Source organism: Nipponia nippon, unplaced genomic scaffold (assembly GCF_047370975.1).
Source record: "Nipponia nippon isolate SJK-2023a ecotype South Korea unplaced genomic scaffold, ASM4737097v1 scaffold_7, whole genome shotgun sequence".
NCBI classification, from domain to species: Eukaryota; Metazoa; Chordata; class Aves; order Pelecaniformes; family Threskiornithidae; genus Nipponia; species Nipponia nippon.
The window spans coordinates 49,540,007-49,562,895 of NW_028262391.1; the positions used below are offsets into that span (position 1 = coordinate 49,540,007).

The 22,889-nt window shown below is 35.9% G+C and overlaps 1 protein-coding gene across 3 annotated transcripts in view; it reads left to right on the plus strand.

Annotated features, from left to right (window-relative positions):
- Window positions 1-22,889, plus strand: part of CDH13 (cadherin 13) — a 520,720-nt gene that overhangs the window by 227,278 nt on the left and 270,553 nt on the right. For all 3 annotated transcript variants that reach the window (XM_087740241.1, XM_009467298.2, XM_087740242.1), the window contains one exon: window positions 17,191-17,343. In XM_087740241.1, the coding sequence (XP_087596367.1) occupies window positions 17,191-17,343 (153 nt within the window). The remainder of the gene's footprint in view (window positions 1-17,190; window positions 17,344-22,889) is intronic.

Genomic DNA, 22,889 nt, shown 5'->3' on the forward strand with positions numbered 1-22,889 from the left:
CATCAGCAGGTGATGTCCAGCCACTTCCCAGGAAGCAGAGCTTCAGTACGTGTAGTGGTTGCTCTGGAAGACAAATATCATAAATAATGAAAGTCCCCCCTTCCTTCTCCTTTCTCTTAGCTTTTATTGCTGAGCGGATGTCATATGGTATGGAATATCCCTTTGGTCAGTTTGGGTCAGCTGTCCTGCCTATGTCCCCTCCCAAGATCTTGCTCACCCCCAGCCTACTGGTAAGTGGCGGGGAAATGTTGGAGAGACACTGGTCAGCAGTAGCCAAAGCATTGGTGTGTTATCAACGCCGTTCTAGCTACCAATACAAAGCACAGCACTATGAGGGCTGCTATGGGGAAAATTAACTCCATCTCAGCCAGACCCAATGCAGGCCCAGAACAGTTGTGGCTGCTTACAGTAATTGCACAATATAGCTGAATCTTCTCTCTCCACAGTACAGGTGGAGCAGGTCCTGGTTGGATATTTATATTTTGCCAGTTAAAAATGGCACTGGAAACCTATGTTTCTGTTTGATTTTTATTTTAATTCCATCATTATAGGATCAATTACATGTTTGTTAAGCACAATGGGATAAAACCCTGATATCAGTGAATTAAGGGAACTACCAAAACCCCAGTTTACTCAGAGCAGACCATCTTCCAGACTGTAACATCAGCCTCCTGTTTCTGACGATGAAACATGGGAAATGGAAAGCTACACCTGCAGATCGGAGATACTCAAAGGCTGCTCTGGCATCCATATAACTCCTGGTGTGAATCAGTCTCCGAGGTCCCATTGTGCCAGATGTTACCAGAGCACAGCTGAATGTAGCTTTTTCTGTTGGATCCTGATGTGTCTCTTAGAGTAGCAGGGCCAGGCTATATCAGGTTCATCACTACTAAACAGGTTTGGATAGCTTTTTTTAAGACAGGTTTTAAATTGCTTTCACTTGTTCTAGTGGATGCAACGGAACCTCCGTGACACCTAAGCTCATCTAGAAGCATGACCTTGTTGCTACAAGAGAGTGAATTTCTTTCTGACATTTAGACTACTTTATACAAATATCCCACTTCCCCCCCCCCCCCCCCCCCCCGGTTTATTCAGTGTGAAGACTTGTGCTTCTTGAATGTCTTTCTCTATTCTTTTTTTCTTACGTCTCAACTAAAGTGTTAAACTGATTTTTTTCCACACTAATAGCTACATTTACATCCTGCAAGATACAGAATGCATAGCCATTATCCACCAAACTTATGTATGTAACAGTTTAATAATTTAACAGCTTAAACTTTCACAAAATCTTACCATTATCTTTAAATTGTATTTCTTGACTTTGAACAATGTTATGGTAAGCAACTGTATAGGACTGGAAGTCATCTACTTTCTAAGAGTTAGAAAAGATAATGCTGCTACAAGTAGGTAAAAAAATCTTGTATTTAGTTACAAGTGGATTAGAAAGCCTGGAAATGATTTGTTTGTTTCTTTTGGAAAAAAAGTGATATTTTAATTGTATAATAACTATAATTGAGATTTATGTCTTGATAATTGATAAATTCACAGGCTGACACTAACTAACAAGTTTATAAAATGTGCTGTTGCCTTTAAAAAAAAAAAAAAGATTCAATCTGTTTCTATTGCCTACAATTTTTTCTTGGTTTCAGGAAACCATTGGGCAAAATCAAACCTTTTATTATAGGATCTTGTGTGTATTTACCCTCCAGTTCATTCCTCTAAAAAGTACATTTTGTTCAACTGCAGGAACAGACTTTCTGTTCTTTGTATTATATGGGTTCTTGAATGCTAAAAATTTAATTGTTAATAGCTGGTGATGCGAGCCTGAAAATGTAATTGTTACCTTAATGGATTATGATATGGAATATTTCTTTTCCTGCAGGCTTAGATGTCATGAAATATTGGGTTTTTTGAAAGTATATTTGTTATGAAATGACGTAAGCTATGTATTGATGGACTAGGTTTCACAGAAAATTGAAAAGCTCAGTTTTATATGGGATAAAAACAGAGATAAGTGAGAAAGCAAAACGTTTTTGAAGCTGAATCTTTCTTTTCTTTTTTTTTCTTTTTTTTCTTTTTTTTTTTTTTAATGGTGATGTACATGATAACAATAACGCCTGTTAGGTACCTTAGAAAGTTATTTTCTAAAAAGAATACGGTATAGGTAGTATATTACTGGGTTCAATCTAGAGCTTCCCACAAAGGTTGTCTTAAACTTTGGGAACGTTTCATATCTAGACAGAGCATTTACAGTTTAAGCCCATCTCTAATAATTATTGGTTAAAACATCCAAAGGTTACCATATGTAATCTTCAAGGAAAGGAGGCTGTTACTCAAGCTTTTACTAAATAGTGAGTTTGTAGATCTAATTTTTTTTTGTTGTTCGAGTCTTTTGCAAAAGTAGGCAATGCTGATTGTGAGAATTATAGCTTCATATTATTATATAGTAGTTTTATTTATTACATAGTGGCAGTTGAGGGAAAGATCTTTATTTATCAATGCACTTTGAAAACTGGGAAAATATTTTGAAGTATCCGTGTCATCTGACTTAAAGGCATTTTTTGCTTGTGATGGTCAACAAGATATTGATTAGGCTGAATTCTTGCATAAGGCTTCGTAATCAAAGAGACTACATAAAACTTCAAATACAATGTAATTAATCACTCAACAAAGTTATCATTTTATGTTTGCTTCTGTGGATTATTTGTTATTTATTCTCAAAGAGATATCAATAAATCTTCTTTATAATCTTATAATCATCTGTTGGAACTAAAAGCAAGCCGTTGTGCAGTTCTTTCCAATATCCTTGAAATCCCCTCAATGTTATAGATGATTTCTGTAGGAGATTTTTGGAAATGTACGGAGTTCTTTTTCTAAATGAGTCATTAGATTAAATCAGGTTAATATTTGCTTGCCGGTAGAGAAAATTAGTAGCAATTGGGATACTTAAGATAATATTTGGTAAGTACTGTCATTGTAATAGATCTCACTATGTTAAAAGGATAGTTAATAGCAGCCATATTTTCTGTTACAAATTTGGCCTTTTTCCACAGCACAAAAACTGTGGTAACCTGAGGTATACCTTATTACTCATTTGTGCTTTGCTTTGCTTAGTAAAGCATGTGTTCCAGTGGTACTGCAAGTTTGGATGTGCAGTTTGGTTTAGTGCAGTGAACTGAAGTAGGGATTCATATCAGTAACTGAATGGAGAGCATGTATTTGACTTGTTACCTGCAAGCCTTTAGGTGTCTGTTATTTCTCTTGCTGACTAGTGTAGACTGAAGTGACACTTCTGAAAGCACATTAATGTTTGCATGCACATACATTAAACACTATCTTAATATATAGATGCCAATTTTTGTACACACATGCATATGTTTATGCGTACATATTTATATAAATATCTGTGTCAATAGGAGAAAAGACTAAAATAAAGACACCTTCATTTGGAATGAAGACAAGTTTTGGCTTGCTGAGTCAGAAAACGTAGATGTTATGCATAGTTAAATTTTATGGCTCAGGTTCTAGCTTTTTCAAGGAAGGAAAGTATAAAATTTGGATGAATTATCACACTAACCTAAAGTGACTATTTTCTATGTAAATTAAGTTTGGGTAATTGGTGGTGTTGCAAATTTGAATTAAATAGTTTTGCAAGTTCAGTATTAGGTATACTGATGCATCTTCATGCAAATAAACTTGAATAATATTTTATTGTCTATGATTTTGTTGGGGAGAGCCCTTATAAAAGCTACAAACAGGTGAAGACCTTTTTACAGTATATACATGAAGATAAAGTAAGTTCTTGGTGGGCACCAGTAAAAAGAACTGTATTGATCTCATGATAGCTACCAGCAATTTGTGATTACACTTGATTCGTTTGTGGGTTTTTAGAAATTTAGCAGTAGGTTTTAAAAGCACACTCTATAGACCTGCTGTATTTTTGTCAAGTACCTTGGAAAGAACAGACATTCCATTTTCTGGGGCTCTACAACACTTCAAATTACTGTATGTTTAGCATTTTGTATCCTGAGATACAGCATACTTGTATTAAAAACTGTTAGGTAGAAATAAAACTGCCATGGAATAAATGGCAAAACCTCCAGTGAAAATGTTAGGATCTGAGATTCACCCTTCAATTTTTCTATCTACTCGAGTAATGATTCTACTTTATGAACTCATTACTGGCTTTACACAAACCAAGCAAAAGTCAGTCTGGTAGATACTCCATCTGTGGGTTTTAAATATATACAGCTCTTTTCAATGTTAGGATGAATAGTTTTTGTACTAATATAATAGCTTAACGTAATATTTTTAAAAGTACCTCTTTTTAGGTTTTTAGAAAGTCATTAATTCTATCATTTATTCATGATAAACTGCTTTTGTTTCAAATTAGAAGCAGTCAAATTTGTCAAGGTGTAGTTATAACTTTCTTTTGAGTATATAACATTATCACTTAGCTACTGCCACATTGTCTTTGTGTTAGATCTCCAAACACAGCCTAAGCAATGAGGGCCTGAATAAACAGAAGTTACGGGAGATTTTCTATTGACTCTAATAGACTTGGGGTTGAGGATGTCACAGTGTGTCCTGTGATGTCAAATTGTAACTGTTTGCCGAAACTAACTTCAAGATGTACTGCAGTAATACAAAGTAGATAAGGGAAAAGAGAGAGGTGGGAAAATAACCTTAAAGAGTGTTCATGGGTATTTGGTTTTTGAATTTCGATATTCCTTTCACAGGTTTAGGACTTACTGTTTTCTTGTATGTCTATAAATGCAGCAAAAATAGCTCCTGTTATGTCTGATTGTTAAAACATGTCTTTTCTAACCATTGACAAAATTACTTAAGAGATGTTTGATAAAACTGAGTGGTGTGTACTAATGGCTTCGTGTCCTGTGATAGCTCAAAATTCTCAGCTAGGCAGTAGAAGGTTCAGCACTGAAGAATTTGAACAGGATATTGGACTCAGCTATACAAGAGTGCAGGCTTATTAAACAGTGCTTATTTTTCACTATCATTCAATCTTATTAGCATTTTTGTTTCAGTCTTAAAAGACTGGGGAAAGTCTTTTGTGCAGACTTGTAGACAGGTTACTTAGATACAGTAGGTTTTTTCTGGGTATCTGATTCCCAGGCTAGAGTCACCTTTCCAGCTTCCTGTTCGGCAGCTTTTCACAATGTATAGCTGTTTCTCTCTTTCCCTTTTTTTCCTTTTTTTTTCCTTTTTTTTTCCTTTTTTTTTCCTTTTTTTCCTTTTTTTCCTTTTTTTCCCTTTTTTTCCCTTTTTTTTCCTTTTTTTCCCTTTTTTTCCTTTTTTTCCCTTTTTTTCCCTTTTTTCCCTTTTTTTCCCTTTTTTTCCCTTTTTTTCCCTTTTTTTCCCTTTTTTTCCCTTTTTTTCCCTTTTTTTCCCTTTTTTCCCTTTTTTCCCTTTTTTTCCCTTTTTTTCCCTTTTTTTCCCTTTTTTCCCTTTTTTCCCTTTTTTCCCTTTTTTTCCCTTTTTTTCCCTTTTTTTCCCTTTTTTCCCTTTTTTTCCCTTTTTTTCCCTTTTTTCCCTTTTTTTCCCTTTTTTCCCTTTTTTTCCCTTTTTTCCCTTTTTTCCCTTTTTTCCCTTTTTTTCCCTTTTTTTCCCTTTTTTCCCTTTTTTTCCCTTTTTTTCCCTTTTTTCCCTTTTTTCCCTTTTTCCCTTTTTTCCCTTTTTTTCCCTTTTTTCCCTTTTTTTCCCTTTTTTCCCTTTTTTTCCCTTTTTTTCCCTTTTTTTCCCTTTTTTTCCCTTTTTTCCCTTTTTTTCCCTTTTTTTCCCTTTTTTCCCTTTTTTTCCCTTTTTTCCCTTTTTTTCCCTTTTTTTCCCTTTTTTTCCCTTTTTTCCCTTTTTTCCCTTTTTTCCCTTTTTTCCCTTTTTTTCCCTTTTTTCCCTTTTTTCCCTTTTTTCCCTTTTTTTCCCTTTTTTCCCTTTTTTCCCTTTTTTCCCTTTTTTCCCTTTTTTCCCTTTTTTCCCTTTTTTCCCTTTTTTCTCCCTTTTTTCTCCCTTTTTTCTCCCTTTTTTCTCCCTTTTTTCTCCCTTTTTTCTCCCTTTTTTCTGCCTTTTTTCTCCCTTTTTTCTCCCTTTTTTTTCCCTTTTTTTTCCCTTTTTTCCCTTGTTATTACAGAGCCTTATACTTCCACTTTTATTAAGTTTAAGAGTTCCTTTTAGTCCAGGTTTGTCAAATACAGGTCTGGTCTTGGAAGGCTGTTTCAGGTGTTGCTATTAATTGAAAATGTAAGTGTACAGCTTTGTAGCACAGTGAATGAATATTAAATTTAAATAACTTTTAATTCTGACTTCTTGAAGACAGTAATAATATACCTAGAAGACAATAACTGACATGCTGGACAACAGTGTACCATATGTATTATTGAAGTTTAAGTGTTCCATTATTCCAGAGATCTTCCAGCTTTTAGAAGTTTAAATCCAAGTTTTAAGTAAATTCTGCATTTTGACAATTACTAGTTTGGAAACTGTGTGTTCTTTTCAGCTAATTTCATCTTGATTGATTCCATAATTTCCCAGCATGATTCCATGAAGTGATATACGTATAAGACTGTGTTGCAATTAGATAGTCATCTGAAAGCTTCTTAAGAGACTAATGTAACTCTGTCACTAATTGCAACTCTATCGAGATGTTTGTGCATTGGAATCTGTGCTTTGATACCTTACATTTCTAATTCTAGCAAGAGTCAAGCATTCAGTAAGGTTAAAAACTGACCTCTTTAATTTGGGAAAGTGAATCCAAGTTAGTGGTAGCTTTTTAACTCTAAGGTGATAACATTTGTGAAATGTACTGTGGATTTTGAACCTTTATCTTCAGGGAAAATGGGGGGAGAAGAAGGAAGAAGAGAAAAAGACCCAGCTATTTATTGAAAAGATCATAACAGAAGACTGACGGCATGGTTCACTATGCTTTGTTGGTGACACTGTCACTGACAAAACCAAATTATTTCAGAACCCCAAGTCTGGATAAACTTGGAATCTGAAGCTTTGTTAAGGGAGGCAAAGTCACTGATGGAATTGCTAACAAAACCACTTTCAATTAAAGCTTTTGCTATTAAAAATAGGCTAATCAAGGAATGGTGTTGTTAAAATGCTTATCCACCCCATCTGGAAATTAACAACTAAAGAAAGCTAGTATGTCCTTTGGAAACAGAAGGGAGCACGAAGGGGAGAAGTTCCCAGAAAAGCGGAACAAATGTTGCCTGGGGCTGCCTGAGCCTTGGTGAGTGAGGTAACTTGCTACGCTGTTATGAAAACTTGCACTTTCTGGTTTTTGACTGAACGTGATGTGTGTGGAGATCCCAGATTCCTATGTGTTCCCTAGCTAGGTAATCATGTCTGTGGAACTCTGTGCAATAAACTGGGTAACACCTCACTCAGCAAAGAAATACCAATTCAAGACTAGGAGTCATTAAGGGATTTGAAATCCTCTCTAGTGGTAGCAATTTCACCAGCCATGTGGATTTTTTTTCACCTCTAACTAATGAGAATTCCATCCATTAGGGCTACAGAAAAAAAGGCAATGTAGCACAATTGGTAGTATCTGAAAAAGATGGAAGAAAGATGGAGGGATTTTTTTTTTTTTTTTTTTTAAAAAGCATGTGGGAAAAGAATGTAAATTTAAGAGCACAAAGTAGGGAACCAAAAATATTTCTGAGAATCAAGTATTTTTGCACCCATTTATGTACCCATCCAGTGATCTAGGGAGGAAAGCAGTCCAGGTTTGTGGTGTTAGTTGTGGGCTGGGTCTAGGTGGTTGCCTTTCCACGAAGAAAAGCGGAACAAGGCTTGGGGTCAAGACTTGGGGTAGGGCTTGGGGGTCAGTCATCATGAGTTGCTGCACATTACTTGAGATGTGCTGCCAATGTAGGCTTCCTTCTCACTTCCCATAGATTAAAGACACTCTGACTTAGCTTAAATGCTTTATTTTATCTTAAGTCAGGCTGAATATTATACTAAGTGTGAGTAGCATTGTCGCCTAATTGCATACCTTTTAAGCTGTCATTGTAGACGGGTCAGGATAGGGCTGAATTGTGTTTTTGTGTTATAAATGAGGAGGACAAATCTGACAAAGCTTCCCTCTGCCACCCTTGAATTCGTTCTAATTCACCTCTGTTCAAGTTATGTATTCACATGTATCTAAGTTTCCAAGGAATTGTATCTTGTCTATTTTTTCAGCAATGAAATAGAATGAAATCAGGAGTAACAATTATTATACCTTTTTTTCCTAAAGCTATTGGAGTTACATGAATGTAGGTAAAATTGTTGATCTGGTTTGTGATGGCATTGTTAACTTTAAGGGCCAATATCAGAAAACGCAAATTATATTTACCGTTCATGACTTTAAGTTAAATTTCTGCCTATCATTTCTAATAAGTTGTAGCTACTTACAGCTATTTTAATTGACCTCTGGTGGTTAATCATTTAAGATGAAAAGTGAGGTGGACCCATTGTTAAAAACTGAACTGATTTTAGAGATGAAGATTAGAATCCTTTATTTACAGCATAAGGCATCATAGAGCATTCTAACTAATAGAAGTATTAAGTGCTTCATCAGATTAAAATGTTTAAAGTTTTACATATCTGAGATAGCTGTCAAATATAGCTGCCATCTGTCCTTGACAGAAGTGCCAACATCTGCTGAGATGCAGACCTGTGACCTCTAGATAAGTTTCTATACACAGAAAAATATTTATCTTCCTACTATGACCTTCCATGCACAAGACATGAGCCATGGATTTGTTTCCTAGGGAACTAGTGACTGAGGAAAATCTATAATTAGATCTGTGGGTTGTTTGCTACAAATGGGAATTGGGTGCTAAGCAGGTTCTTAAAGTATCCAGAAGTGTTACATTGATTTCATGTAATGGAACCAAATTTTAAAAAATGCCCTTCATGATATTTCTTTTCATGATATCTTCAATTAAAATTTTTAAATGCTTTTGATAGAGTACTTATTCCTCTAGGTTCATTTTAACTGCAAAATATTTTCAAAAGTCAAGACTCAGCAGGTTGCTAGTTAAAGCAAAAATAAAATTAGACACATTCTTCCAACAAATTTATTGAAATTAAACTGAGTCTTAATTTTCAAGAGTGGTTTTAGGTGAATCATTCTTACTATCTCCATTTTTCTCACTTTACTACTCCTATTCAGTTCCTCAGGTTGGCTCTGCAACTTCGATGTCTTATTCTGCAATTCCAGTTGCTCTGCCTGGCTGGAAGTTCCCACTTAATCCAGATGTTGATCTCTTTCTTTGCTGCATGCATGGATCTAAAGATAACATTTGTCCCATGGGCAGTAATTGTAGCTGCAGGGAGAGGAAGCAACTAGGTTTTTTATATTCCCCAGACAACCCGGAGCAGAGTTCCCTAGACCTTATCAACAGATTACTTTAGCCTGGGCACAGCACAGCTGAGATGCTGCTGTGTTTCTTCCAGTCTGGTGCTAGATCAGAGTGCATTATGCTTTCTTGGATGCTGCAAAAGTGGCCTTAAGTGATAAATTAAGACTTTGATCTTATTCAGAATAGATAGTACTGTGAAATACGTGGAAAAAAAGTACTGTAAATTGGCTCTGTTCTTCTCTTTTCTCCCACTTCTTGTAGACTTAGCTACGTGTGTGGTGATTACACGTTATGTATTCTGTCCTATGTCTTGAATTACTGCAATTAGAAACAATTAAATGTTGTAATGTCTCTGCATTTCTGCCCTTTTAGACCAATGTTAAGTTTGCAAGAAAACACCTCTATAAATCCAAATAATCCTCTTTTTTTTTTTTAAGGGCATCTTTTGAGTTCTTCATTAATATTGCCAATCACAGTCAGATTTTTCCTAACAACCATAGCTTTTGAGCTACTCCATCTGGCTGTCACTCAAAAGACAGTGGTCCTCATATTCCTTCGACTAACAGGGTTTGTTGCAAGCTAGTAACTTAAGCAGCAATTAAAATATAGTGATTAAATGGCTACTGAAAGGCCAAATCAGCCAGTGAAACGTCCAGGCCTTCTGTGACAAGTGATATTTCTAGGTCATTTTCCTTTGAGATTACAAAAAACTGTGTTTATAAATTCTGTGCTATCAGTAGGAGGAAACTGTTGTCTACTGAATCCAGAGTTAGCAGATATGTATCTGAAATAGACTACTGCTTAGGAAAAGGGGAAGTGAAAATTATTTGTAATGAATCTTCTTGCTCTTTATAAATTATGAGTCAAAGGAATCTGAAGGATTACCTGATACAAAAGATATTGCACATCTTGATGTGTTCATTGAATTACTTCGATCTATGAGCAAGTGCTCATTGTTAGCTATTTATATTGGTTAAAACCTCAAATTTGGTGCAATTGTAGGTGAAGCCTGCAGGCCTCAGTGCTGCAACTGATTCTTCAAGGGGAATCGTTTATTCTGTGTACAGCTACAATAATGAACCTCAAACTGAAGGGATCTACCAGTGCACAGAGCTTCCACGTGCATAAATTAATTTTGTTTCATTTGGACACCTGTACATCCTACTACAAAATTGGTCTGAATTTTTCAAACATTTATGCATAATTATGATAAAAAGCTATTATGTTGAGAAGATATTTTTGGTTGAATATCAACTATCCTATTTGTGCTGTTTTTTCTAAAAAGACCTCAAACAATGAGTGCTGGTGGTGAAACAACTTCATTGGTTTTTAATATATTGTGTCATTTTCATACATTAAGATATTTTATTAAAATATTTGTCTATGGAATTTATTAACCTTGGCAAATTTTGGATTTAGAGTTGTTTTTATTATAGTTACTAAAACATTGTATTTGCACTGGTATAACAAAATAATAGTAGGTATAGTCACTTCTATAGGAAACAGAGCCCCAGTCCAACAAAATACTTAAATATACTATCTGCATTTCGAGCAATATGAGTTCTGTTCCCTTCATGTACATAAAGTTCTGAATATGATACCTGATAAGAGTATTCATGCAGTTTTGTTTAGATTGCTTCAGGCAAGGAACATTTGTACCATTTGCAGCCCCTAGTCTGTCTTGCAAACGTGCATCAAAAATATGCTAAAACTATGTGCTTTAATTCTCACAATGTTGTTTCTAAATTTGACACTTCCTGAAATGTTTTCCATAACAAAGCTCATAGTTAAGATGCTAAAAAAAACAACTCTTGAGAATATTGGTGTATATGATTTTTCATTTTCATAATTCATTTAATTTCATCGCCTTAATTTTTTTTTATTCCCATGTTACATCTCTGACAGTTGGTATAAAAGTTTCCACATTCAAGGTATTAGTTCACCCAGTGCTCAATACTTAAAAAATTTTATACAGCTATTAAAAAATCTTCAGTTTACAGATGCACTGTTGTAATAATACATGTGTTCCTGTTTGAGCAACTTTTTTCTGTAATTCATAAGAGTCTTAAGAGAATCAATGCAAAAGAATGCAAGTAAGAAGTAATGACTGATCTTGTAATAGTAGTTTTGCCCAGTGGCCACTGAGTTTTTAATGTGTACGTTAAAGTGAGAAATTCAGACACTTTTCAGTCATTTTTGTTTTGCCCAGTTAAAACTGAGTCTTGGGGATTTGACATAGAAAATAGATTTTTTTAAAGTTTAAAATAATCGAGTTACGGCTTTCTTTGTTGAGTTAAATCAAGTCTGTTGTCTATATACATTCTTCCTTCTCTGGGAAATACATATATATGTGTATTCTTATTAGGACTGTCAATAGCATCAAGCGAAATATTTGTACTTGATGACACAGAAGCAACATCTGCTGTACTAAATGTCGTTTTCCCCAGCTTTGGTTCCCCCAGATACCAAACACCTCACCTTGACTTTGACTGTGATCCTTTACCTCGGCTGTCATAGGAGGTTGGCTCAGTGTTGCATATTCCTATTGCTGGTCACATTTCCCTTTTCATTCTGTGCTTGTGGTTTCTGAAGTGCTGTTCCAGGGCAAGCACAAATATGAGAATTTGAGTGATTGACTGGCTGGTTTAAGTTTTGCAGTGAAAGCACATGGTCTAGGAGATTTATACAGCTTTGAAAATCTTGCCTCATACATAGGCTGGAGATTGAGAACTGATATGGAAATGTTTTGAAATTTAAGACTGTGATATTGCCTGCATTATTATATTGCATAAGTATCTTTAATTGCTGGAGGGTTTTTTTTGTTGTTTACTTTTGTAAATATTGTTCATACTTACCTATATTAACTTAGCTTGTGTTTTGAATAACATACTGAATGGGCATTTGTCCTGATATGTTTTGGTTGATAATTATTTTTTAAGTTTGGTGATCATGAAAGGAAGTTATAATGAAGCTAACAGCAAAGCGTACTATGTTTGCGAACAAGAAAAAAGTGTTACCTAAAATATATACGGTCATATATAGTGTGTTGGTTTTATCCCTAATTATCATGAACAAAGGGCATAGTCACTTAGAGAAGCTTTATGATTTCTGGTACCATTGCTTATGTGAATAAATCACCTGGATATTCTTGGCTATCACCCGTATCTTGAATGAATTCTGAGGAAAGTCTTAGAGAGAAAGCAAAGGTCAGATTTGGCCGTCTCCCTTTGTCAAAGAGCAGAATTTGGTTCCCACACTTAACTAGTTTATCTAGTATTTAGTTAATGAAGATAGAGGTATTGAGAACCAATAGATTTAATAAATTATTAAATTCAGCAAATTATATAAATTGCTTTCTTACCACAGTTTTTGTATGTTTAACTTATAGTAATGAAGCAGTTTCTGTTGGTTAGTGCTTTTGAATAATGATGGGAATATTTTGCATTTGTTTTGCTTGAAAGATTGAGTCAGTACAGAGCAGATGGAGCCTCTGACTGTAAAGAGGGATTTTTAGTATGGCAGGACAGGAAGTGTCTGTTCAAATATTTATCCGATATCTAAACAATGGGTCTAAACCATTGGTTTACTCTTGTGGAGCATAGTGATTAAAGGGAAAAATAGTTCACCTCTAAATATTCCATGGTTAAATTTGCTCTCTAGGAGGCTAGGGGAGGGAGGAAACAACAAAACCAAACACACACACACACACTCACCCACCCACCCCAAAGTAAAAAACACGAGAGAGACAATGTAACGCTCTGAAATGAAAAGCACCAGGGTTTGAACCAAATATTCCTGTCTGAGGGCTGGATTTGTTGTCTAATTAAAAAGTGAAGCTAATATGATGCCTCTCTAATTCAGGTGGTGTCAAGAACTAGGAAATTATGGAAGTGGATGAGGCAAACACTTCTTAAAGAATGAAACTGGTAAATGAGGATGGTGCTATTAAGGACAGATTTGCTGGGGTTGCAGAACTGTAAAGTCTCTCTCTGGGGGTATTGTGGTTTTTGTGCTTCTATTTCTCTTCTTCTCTTGAGAACATTCTGATTTACTTTTGCGATAAACTCGTAACAACAGGGGGATCACATTGCTGAAATGAGTTTAGCTGGAAGGGATACATAATGTCAGCTGAAAAATAGCACTTGGTAAATATGTTTTGGCCATGGTTCAGCAAAAAGCAGATCCTGTCAGCTAAGTAACATTCTGTTTTCTTGAAAGTGTCTTTTAGTTGAGAAGAATCGTACAGTCTCTGCCTTTTCGAAAAGAAAAAAAAAAAAAATTGGTTTGTCTTTGGTGCTAGATATGTGGTCCTGACAAGGCTAACATGGATCACTTCAGTTTTCAATTCATTTATTCCCCGATGCACCCTTGACATGGGAAAGTGTTATCAGGTGTGGGGTAGTGAGTAATGTCTAACACTGTTGTTTGGCTCCTGGGTGAGGAAATAGCCTTCAAGAGTCTATATTATTGTGGGATGCTCAGCTGGCATCTATTCTGTCTATACCATCTGCCCATGCAATGTCAAGGCCCTTCTGAATTGTGAGATCAGAACAAAGGAAAATGAAATAGGTAGAAATTGGGAGGTCAGATAAAGTATGCCTGCCTTCTCTGTATTCTCAGTAGGTGGGTGCTTGGGTCTGTGCTACCTTAACTGGACCATTTCCTAAGAATGAAGAGTCTTTATCTGCAACACATAGCCACTGTCATATGGTGCAGACATTTTCAATATTAGAACCTGCACTGAAGTTCCTAAAGCCATGAACAAATTATGGAAATAAGTGTTTCTGTCTGGGCTTCAGGTAGCAGTAACTGTGGGAAAGTCATTTATGTATTTTAGAAATGTAAAAATGACATCCCAAAGTAAACATTCCAGCAGAAGTAATCTGGCCTTGTTTTTTGTCAGCCAGTGAATTGGGAAAGCATCGTTGTGTAAATACATTGTAAGCTAGGAAATTTTCATGTGAACAGTGCTGTGTTTATGACAGTATTCAGAATAGCAGTCTTGCCAGAGGAGATGTCAGACAATCCTCCTGTTCTTTCTTCCTTGCTCTTGTTGAAGCACCAAACCATATGGCAAATTAAGCCTGATTTTTATTAAACTTTTCATTGTACTGAGCTTAGTGTGAACTGGGAAATGCACTTTCTTTGAACTATGCAGCCATTATATAAGCATCTTAATTAGGAGATGTTCATGTTCTTCCTTACATTCCTGGGAGTATGTAGCTCCCTCTTGTGGCTAATTAAACATTTTAAAGAATCATACTTCTAAAAATTACTTTTTGTGAGACCACCATTGCTCTTGAACAAATGCTGCAGTGGTACATGGAGCATCTCTAACCTTGGCTTCTTATTACTATATCAAGCATAAGTCGCTGTGCAATAACTAGATATATAGATGGGTGAATAGATAGGAGAGAAAAGTCCGCACATACTTGCATCGTGAATGTGACTGCTTCCTGAAGGTTTAAAAAAGGTGAATGGACACATCCAGACATTTAGAAAAAAATCTGCTGTCTGGTAACTCTGTTGCTCCTATACATTATGTGCTGAAGAACGGTTTACAGCTAAAGTGGGGATGAGATATGGGATGTACCATAGCTCCAAGGAGTACAGATCTTTCAGGTACTGCATTGGGATGTCTTGCATCAAACTCAAAATTAAGGTCTTTGCCAGATTTGGAGTTGAGAGTAAGTTTTCCTTCCAGTCAGGTTTGCAGGGACCCTTATTACTGTTATTATTATTATTACACTCCTTCCTTTCTATCTAGTGTGGAGAAAGATCTGCATGTGATTATCTGGAATTTTTCTCATAAATTCCCTTGTACATCCCATGATTTTTTTGCTTGCTTTCTGTGGCTTGTTATGACTGGGGCATCATGCCTATACTACATCTTAAATTTGTCATAAACAGTTAGGTAATGTTTGATGGCTATGGTGGAAATGGCTGTTGTGTAGACATCTCTGAATTAGATTTTTGTGCTGGCCTGTGCCTGACTTCAGGCCTTTCAAACCACTGTTCTTATATTGGATGGGAAGGTGCACCTGTCTTGTAATAAGTCTCAGAAATCAAGGCAGAAGATGATCAGTTCATCTTTTCCCTACAAAAGTGAGCAATGGTCATGACATTGCAAAATCGTAAGCATAGCTTTATGTTAAGAAAAACACAGATTTTTAGGCTTGATGTAAAAAATACCGGAGATTGGTCAAAAAATGAGTTGAACAGCAGGTAACTCTTCAGTAGGAACGATGAAGTTTCAATTTCATCACAAAACCTGAAGTTACAAAGTTACTTTGCCCTTTTGACACCTGCAGTGTTGTCTGCCTCTGTGTTTTGGCATGACATACTCAAAAATACACGAGAAGAAAACTTCATCCATTAGTGTTTCTGACTTGGAAGGAGGAAGAAAAAAAAGGTGAAACAGGTTTTTACTTTGAAATTTCTCCCTTCCCCAAAGGGTTTGAGAATTGAAACTTTATCTCAGAAAATGCTGATTTCCTATTTCATAACTTGTGGCAATTTTTTCTCAGTTAAAATAAAGGAATAATGATTATGGAGTTTAGTCAAAATCTGACTGCCCAGTAATCTGCAAACCAGCGTTGCTGAACCCACAGCAATAGAGTAACAAACATGTATTTCCTCAGGGACGTAGTTAAACACCCCGCATATTTATTATCTTAAAATGGGAGCAGGTCCAGCTTTCTAAGGCCGCTCTTTCCCTTCCTCTTCCTGAGCTGTAACTCAGACCAGCATATAAATATTTCACCTAATGTTTCTGTGGAAATATTAACAATATAAAGTTGCTAGAAACAAAAGAACATGAAACAGCAGAGGGAAGGAATGGTTTGGCAAGATTGTCAGCCTTAAAGGGCAAGATTAATTTATAATCCTTCTAGATTCTGGTGTACAAATACAAATTTGCAAAGCATGTAGCTTATAATAAACATTGTGTAGCTCTGCAAGTTTACATATGCTACTGTCACTAATGTGAGACAGCCTTGAAATTGGATTTTTAGGGATTTTTTTTTTTTTTTCTTATGGGGAAATAAGGTAGTGATAGTAACAAGGAGTTTCCGTACACACATGTGTGTATATATATAAATACATATATAAATTTGGAAAGTGGAGGAATTCCAACTGTGTGACTAAGCAGAGTTCTGGGCAGGATACCCAGATATTTTCATGAGGAGTTTTTTCCCTTGGTTTAAAATCCTGGGAAAGGAGGAGTGTAGAAGGGAAGTGGGGGGGGGTGGGGTGGGGACGGACAAACAACCTGAAAGTAATCTATTTTGTAATGACTTTACAATGACTAATAAAAAGGAGTGACTAATTGGAAAATAATGTGTGATGGCTATTTGGTATTGTAAGGGTTGTTGTGAAATAAGTATGCTTTATGCCACTCAATGGAATATGTCTTTTTTCTTTCTTTTTTTGTAAGTTTGTAGCTGTTTTATCAATTTAACTGAAAAAAAAATAGAATTAAATAAAATGTCAAATTCTAGACACAGAGTGAATACAGGAGCAATGGAATAATAGAAACTTTAAGTAGTGAAATAGAACACAGTAAAGATAAGACAGGAACTGACTAAGGACATGAGTAGCTTTTCCAGGGTTTAACACAAGAATTGCACAGTGTTTTCTGAATGACTGAAATCATATTTTATAGTTATATATTACCATGAACCATATTTTATCATTATATATTACTGGCAGGGAATATACCTTGACATTAAGTAAAAGATCGAAACAGCTTATGGGGTTTTAGAATGATTTAAAAAGTTTTTATAACATGGCCTGTAACTTCTTGTTTTCTGCCATGCAGGTCATCAGCAGTGAAGGGACAGAGGGAGCAAAGTTTCGACTCTCTGGTAAAGGAGTAGATGAAGACCCAAAAGGAATTTTTAGAATCAATGAGATCAGTGGGGATGTCTCCGTGACCCGAACCCTTGATAGAGAAGCAATTGCCAATTATGAGGTGAGTACTCATACCAATAGGATCTCTGCCTCTATGTTGATAATATATACTTTTTCAAAGTGTGTTAGTTGAAAGTGCTGCAGTTATTGAAGACTAAATTGTGGCTACTGTCCTATAAAATTTCCAGAAGAACTGTTTGTCCTTTGGAAATGGTAAATGTGTTTATTTTTACATGCAATCAAAACTCTACTCTGCTTTCTGCATGTAATTTCTGTTATTTGTCTTTAGTAGAAATACTGTCTGAACATTGTGTGTGCATTTGATTTGTGAATGCAAAATTATGTTTGGACAAAAGGAGATCTTTTCAGGAAGTTGCCCCTAAGGTACTACATGGTCATACTGCTTCTGTATTGCCAAGCTGTCAATGGAATATACTATTCAATTCCATTTTTAGAAATGGATATCTTTTAATAGAGATAAAGAAGATCCTGTTAATATGAAAATGTTAGCAGATACATCTCTGTCAGATGTATATCTCCTACAAAGATTTTACTAAAGATTCCTTTCCTTGTCAATAAATGCTATGTTTCTCCCTGCTGAAATTCTAACAAATGAGCTCTGAAATCTGTAAAACACCTGTACCACAGTGTCCTGAAATGCATAGTATAAATGGAGGATCTGCCAATTCATGTTTTCTATCTAGCTCTTGAAATGTGCAGTCAGATAAATTGTGACTGGCTGCTTCGATATAGATGAGCAGCAGAATTCAAAATGCAAAATGCTTAGTACATTTGCATGTTGCCACTTCTGTCACAGCAGGGGGGACTGCCCTCCGTGTCCTCATGCAGCAGGGAGCGTGCGGTACTCCAGCCCATGTGGGGTACAGGCTCTGGTGACGGTTCTGACTGCCATCCCTGACCTCTCTGTTTTGTCTTCTGCTGTGTAGTAGTCAATACTCATACTTTCAATGCTGTTTCTCTCCTCCTCTGGAAGAGTTTGCCAGTTAGATGACTAGTCATATTTGTTCAAACAGCACTGCTAAAATTTACCATATGTTGGTTTTCAACACTTAAACATCTACTTCTCATGTGGGTCTACAGTGAAATGTATGTTAACCACTCGCTATATGATTTATGGTAGTTACTGATGTCCTTCTTAAAAGAAAAACATTGCAGTTTCTCTTTTTAACACTGTTCCTCATCTTCATTTACCAGCTGTTTCTTATTTAATCAGTGGCTTTCCACCTTAATGTGTTCAGAATAAACCTTGAATATTTTTTTACTGGAAAATGATAGTAGTCTTTTCAACCTGATGCATCAAACCACAAATGGCCCTCCTATCTGATCTGGCAAAGTATACGCTTAAATTAAGACAAAAACATTTCCCTAGAGGAGCCTTTTTGAAGCAATGAAAATTATATACAAATAGTGCAGTGTAGTAGATTACCCAGAGCAATGTGAATGTATACCCTAATAGGCTGTAGTGCTTTCTAACCTGTTATATAGCACTCTGCTCAGCATGCTCACCGGCATCCTGTTGTGCAAAATGTAGTTGAAAAGTTCTGCAGGAGAACCCTCAACTCAATCAGTCTGTCTTTGAATCCAGCCCATTGTTTTCCAATAAAGATGCATCCTGGTGTCAGGAAGGCAGCAGGATTTTCTCCCTGATTTCCTTGGTACACCAAAAGATGCATTACCTGAAAGATCCTTAAATTTCTCAAAGTGTTTTTGTTTTCTGTTTTCGTTTGAGCTCCCCCCTGCCCAGTATTGATGTCCTGAAAGAAAAAGTTCAAAGCAAAGGGGCAAGCAAGGAAAGAATAGATCTCCATGAAAAAATATAAGTTCTTTGCAAGCCATCATACCATCAAGTGTATAATCAGTGGTGGGGCAAGGATAAAAAGATGAAATCTGTTTGAATCCTTCCAGCTATGCAGAGGGCTGCTGTGTATGAGCACCGATTTTTTTTTTTTTTCTATGCTTAGTGTGTATATACTCAAGGGATGAGAAATAAAAAAATGTTAATAAGGCACAAAATAGAGCTTTGGTGATGACAGTATTTCATAGAACTTTGCAGTGTACCTCAAAATGTTTTAAATTAGTCAAGAATATTTATTATGAAAATTTGTTGCCGTTTCTTTCATTGAATGTTTGAAATTCTGCTTTTTGCCGCCCTCTTTCTCCTGGAGGAATACTGAAAAACCTGTGGCAGTTTTTCCATATATTCGTTACAAGAGAAACGTGATTAAATTACAAGAGTACTGAATTCTACGCAGACAACTGTTGATTGTCTGAGTTAATCCCCTCTTCAACTGTTTATTTTTAAATATTTTATTTTTAGTAAAAGGTAGATAATATTTTAAATTAGAGTGAAAAAATCTGTCTGAGGGTCAGGGCCTGCCAGTCTATTTGGTGCAGACCAGTTGCACGGCAGTTGTGTTTTCAGATGAGTTTAGATTCTGTTTGTTAGCAAAAGAAACTCGAGCTGGCAAGAGGAATGTAAGGCAGCTACATTAATGACACCCACCCCTTCCACCCCCTCAAAACAGACTTGTTTATCCAATTGATCTATGATTTTATTTTTTATTAAATCAGTTAAAGTGTTCAAAAATGGACAAGTATGTGAAATTCTACCAAAATATTGTCAGGGTGATTAATTGCCGTAGTAATTCTGACCTAATCACCTGGACATTGAAAGTGTGATGGTTTCTATTGAGAAAATGAAACTGTGCCAGAGGAGGCTGGGTGAGACAGCAAAAGTCCAAAAGCCACTACGTTGAAATTAGCCATTAGTAATTTTTTTTTTTCCCCCATGTATATGGAACTATGCTAATGAAATCGTGTTTGCCAATGGAAAAAGGCAGATGCTTCTGGTGTGGTTTTCCCTGTAACTTTGGGGGGTGCCTCCTTAAAGGTCAGAGAATGCCAATCAGCTTCAGTTTTAAGTGAAAGCTGTTTATGAAGAAGAGCAAGAGGATGTAAGGATGTTGTTATGCCCAGCAAAGACAGACTGTCCTAGAAAAGTGTGTAGTAATTCCTTTTTTCTTCTAAAGAGATCTGATAGAGAGCTTCCTATTAGGAATTCTCTGGATCAGACTAAACCAGTGGATTTACATCGAATGGCTTTATTTTGGGGCTTGCTACAGCCTGTTGATGAAACTACTAAATGATGCTCTGAAGAAGGGGCTTAAGCAGAATATGGGCATATTATTGAATTGTTTCTGGGTTGGTGAGATAAGCGGGTAGCCTAGAGCCCCTATTTAGTGGGAGCAGAAGGTGTTCAGTTGTACAAATATGCTCTCAAAAATAATGTCTTTGGGCTTCTGTCAAGATTTGAATAAATACGACTAGATGGAAATTTTAGACAATGGCGAATTATTTATTTATTTTTTTAGTATTGAAAAATGCAGATGTGTAAAAACAGGTAAGGAGCTTGGCAGGGAGACTTAAGATGGATTTTCTAGTCCAAATCAGTGAGGTACACACCATCCAAAAATTGCCGATAATCTACAGAATTCTGAGTTCACTTCAGATCCATAGTCTTTTCTGATTCCAGCAGAGCAGAAATATTAGTGACATTTCAGTTGCATCTTTTAGCAAAAAAAAAATCAAAAGAATCAAGTGCTTCTAAAAAGAGCTGCAATAACAGAACTAAAAGATTCCAATGAATGTGGAAGTCTAGTTGTGCGAAGTGTTGATAAAAGACTAGTGAATTGGGAAACAGAGGTTCAACTAGAGGGTCAGTGAATACTGGCCGAAAAACAGTGGTTATGGGGTAATCTTTCAACTAAAAACATTGAGCTCATTTTCAAAACCTCATGTTTACATAGATAATGCATGTTTATATAGGCAGAATGCTTTCATGCAGGTAAAAACAGGAAGAAATGCATATATTGATTACCATGACCAAGGTGACAAAAATTGCGAAGTTAAAGAATTATGTTTTGTTCTTTACTCAAAGTTAGGTAGGCTCAGAAGAAATTGGAACAATATTCCATTAACTTTTTACAGTTAATGCATAAGATTTTGGTTAGGCATTCCCTGGGTACGGGACAAAGCCTGAAGTAGTATAAACTTGTTTCCCATCACTTGTCACTGTATGTAATCCCTGCAGCAGTAAAATCCATTTCTGTAACCTCTTAAGCATCAGTGGTAAATTGCCAACCAGTCAGTGGGGTACTTTCAGGTGGGTCTCAAGATCTTAAAGGATGTGGCCATCATTGAGGGACTTTTTCATAACTGCTTGCCAAGTGTAAGTATGCATGGAAGAGAAATAATCAGAAAGTGATCCTTTGCAAGCATGAAATGAAGCAGTTTGCTAAAACTATTCAGTGAGACTGTGCAAATTAGAGCTGTGACCAAATTTACCTAGGCAATTTGAACTGTTAATGAAGAGTTAGTTTTAATTATTTTTTAAGTAAAGAGCTTTATTTGCTTTAGCAAATACTTAACAAGCAGAGGTGTGAAATCAGCTTTCAGCTTTTTTTATAATGACAGATTACACTTCTGTGAAAGGATGCCTTGCAACTGGTAGTGACAGACTGAGATATTTAGAAAACATGTTAACAAGACTGAAAAGCAAATTAGGACTATTCGCTCTATGTAGTATTGTTTCTATATGTTGGATAACAAGTAGACTGAGAACAGGCTAAAGAATTCAGACCAATCAACAGCAGCCAAATCTCTAGTGTGAACTGCTTCAGTTTAGGTTACGTGAGACTTGTTTCTGTGACCAAGCCAAACTTTTAAGGTGATGCTGCACTCCTAATGGACTCTATTTCTGTGTTTAATATGGAACAAATATTGGAAATGCTTCACAATCATGAGGAAAACTAGCTTGGTCAGGTGCCAAGGAGTATTTTCTGAGAAAGATTTTTAAGTACTTGAATGCATTTTTGCAGATACTGAAAGTATTACTGTAGCAAAAAACCTAGCAGTGAACAGCTGTAATTTATCCTGTACAGAAGAACGAATTTGTCTTCTATGTAAGTCCATTTTAGTGCAGCCACATCCTTTTCAGAATGATTTATCATGCCCTGATACTCAATCTCTACAATATGGAGTGTGGAGATATATAGACAGCACATAGAACCATACTTCTCTTTGAGAAGGAAAACCACAAACTTGCTTCTAACTTCAAGACTGATCTAAACTGTATTTTAATCTTGGTTATCTGCACTGGCAGAATCGTCTGAAGTGTGAGTGAGCTGCTCTGTCTTGAGCTGAAACCAGTTGAATGGGGAATGTCAGAACTCAGTCATCTCCCACTAATGTCCTCAAAAAAAAAGGCTCTCAGCCTTCCATGGGAAGAGGGGTTTGGTCTTGTAGAGATCTAAATTTTGGTAAAATGTGCTTGATTTAATTAAAAGATCAGTAATACACATAGAAAACCTGTTAAAATACTGGTATTCCCAAACTGCATCTGTTACATCAAAAAAGCTTGGAATAATTGCAGAGTAAAAACTTTCAGGGAGGAATCCTGATTATTTAGCAAGGAGAAAAGAAAGAAAATTTCACTGAAAAAAAAAAATTAGTTCTTGTGCAGCTATTGAATATGATTATTAATAAGCTAGAAATTTATATAAATGAACTGTAGTTAGATCAACAGAC